Source organism: Cebus imitator, unplaced genomic scaffold (genome assembly GCF_001604975.1).
Source record: "Cebus imitator isolate Cc_AM_T3 unplaced genomic scaffold, Cebus_imitator-1.0 Scaffold491, whole genome shotgun sequence".
Lineage (NCBI taxonomy): Eukaryota > Metazoa > Chordata > Mammalia > Primates > Cebidae > Cebus > Cebus imitator.
Window position 1 is genome coordinate 1,403,977 of NW_016107806.1, and position 2,227 is coordinate 1,406,203.

The 2,227-nt window shown below is 44.3% G+C and overlaps 1 protein-coding gene across 2 annotated transcripts in view; it reads left to right on the plus strand.

Moving 5' to 3' along the window:
* The window catches only part of HAX1 (HCLS1 associated protein X-1), a 4,272-nt gene extending 2,403 nt beyond the window's left edge, over window positions 1–1,869 (plus strand). For both annotated transcript variants that reach the window (XM_017513393.1, XM_017513392.2), the window contains exons 4-7: window positions 933–984; window positions 1,137–1,243; window positions 1,374–1,464; window positions 1,610–1,869. In XM_017513393.1, the coding sequence (XP_017368882.1) occupies window positions 933–984; window positions 1,137–1,243; window positions 1,374–1,464; window positions 1,610–1,695 (336 nt within the window). In that variant the 3' untranslated portion in view covers window positions 1,696–1,869. The remainder of the gene's footprint in view (window positions 1–932; window positions 985–1,136; window positions 1,244–1,373; window positions 1,465–1,609) is intronic.
* The last annotated feature ends 358 nt before the right edge of the window (window positions 1,870–2,227 follow it).

The following is a 2,227-nucleotide window of genomic DNA, read 5'->3' on the forward strand; positions in this document are numbered from 1 at the left end:
CAAAAAAAAAAAAAAAAGCCGGGTGCGGTGGCTCACGCCTGTAATCCCAGCCCACTTTGGGAGGCTGAGGTGGGCAGATCACAAGGTCAGGAGTTCAAGACTAGCCTGATCAACATGGTGAAACCCCTTCTCTACTTAAAATACAAAAAAATTAGTCAGGCATGGTGGTGCGTGCCTGTAATCCCAGCTATTCAGGCTGAGGCAGGAGAATTGCTTGAACCCAGGAGGTGGAGGGGGTTGCACCTTTTTTTGAGACCAAATCTTGCTCTTTCACTGAAGCTGGAGTGCAGTTGCACGTTCTCAGCTTACTGCAAGCTCTGATTCCCAGGTTCAAGTGATTCTCCTACCTCATCCCCCTGAGTAGCTGGGATTATAGTCGCCCACCAAACACCTGGCTAATTTTTGTATTTTTAGTAGAGATGAGGTTTCATCATGTTGGCCAGGCTACTTTTGAGCTCCTGACCTCAGGTGATCCACCTGCCTCAACCTCCCAAAGTGCTGGGATTACAAGCATGAGCCATTGTGCCTGGCCAATGATTGCATTTCTTGTTTGAATCTGATAGCTTTGGGTTGGAATCCTAGGCCCTCCATTTAGTGTGTTTATATGTTTTCTATATTCAGCTCATGGGATTTTCTTTGGAGGGAAATGGGTGTTCTGTTTCTTAAAAAGAAAACAAAAACACCACTGGTCTACATAATTCTTGGATAAGGCAGGATTGTGCACAGAGGTTAGGAATATATTAGTTCAGGAAATCTTTCTGGTAGAAGGATATATAAAACAGCCAGGAAGGAGTGGGTAAATAAAGCTATTCTGAATGGAATTCTCTCTCCTCTGGAAGGGGGTTTTGGAGTTTGGGAGTAGTTTGGGGTCTGTGACCTTTTAAGTTTCAGATTAGAAGGTGTCTTTTCACTTACTATGGTTTCTTCTGCAGTTTGATGACATATGGCCTGTGGACCCCCATCCTAGAACCAAAGAGGACAATGGTAAGTCTGGAGGAAGGGGCAGTTTACCAGTCTTTTGTTACTCTTCTGAAATTCTGTCTGTTCTCCCTCAGACCTGAAGTTTCTTCCTGTACGCTTGTCTCCTTTTTTCCCTTGGAATCTTTCTCTCCTCGTTCTTCTCTCTGCTTTTTCAGATCTTGATGCCCAGGTTGCCCAGGAGGGTCTTGGCTCAGTTCTACAGCCCCAGCCCAAATCCTATTTCAAGAGCATATCTGTGACCAAGATCACTAAGCCAGATGGGGTGAGTTGAAAGAAAGAGGTAAAGTAAACGGTGGCCAGGGAATGAATGCCCTGATACAGGGATCTTTAAAGACACTGCTGAGCATAACCTTTAGTGATGTTAGGAATATGGCGGGGATTTCTCCTTGTAGGTAGTGGAGGAGCGCAGGACGGTGGTGGACAGTGAGGGCCGGACAGAGACCACAGTAACCCGACATGAAGCAGATAGCAGTCCTAGGGGTGGTAAGTTAAAAGTCAAAAGGATCCATCTCAGGATTCCTTGGGGAAGAGAAATCTTACTCTTCTACCCTTGAGTATTATTTCTCTCCTTTGCCTCTGCCCAGTCTCTTCCATTTAGCTTATTTATGTGTATGACTTTCTTCCTTAGATCCAGAATCACCAAGACCTCCAGCCCTGGATGATGCCTTCTCCATCCTGGACTTATTCCTAGGACGTTGGTTCCGGTCCCGGTAGTCTTGTTAACGCTCAGAGGCCTTCAAGTCCTTTCCACTTCCCACCCATTGCTCACCATCAATAAGCTTAGCTTCTCCACTTACCACCTCAGGGACTTGGATATGTGGAATAGTGAACTGGGGGTATGTCAGTTTGTTACTGACCCAAACTGACCAATAAAACCTTTATTTAGGCCAGGCATGGTGGCTCACGCCTGTAATCCAAGCACTTTGGAGGCCAAGGCGGGTGGATCACCTGAGGTCAGGAGTTCAAGACCAGCCTGACCAACATGGTGAAACCCCATCTTTAAAAAAATAAATAAATAAAACTTAAAAACCCTTATTTATGCTAATTCTTTGTCTTGGTTTTGTCAAGGCTGTTTCAGTTTCTAGAACCATCCAACACTTCCCAAATTATCTTGGTCCTCTACCTTCTTCTTATTCCTTAATTTTTTATTTTACATCTAAAACCTGATGTGATAAGTAAGGGTCAGGCATAAGTTAGAAAATGATTTTTCTTTCTCAAGCAAGAAGTAAAAAAAGAAAGAAAAGAA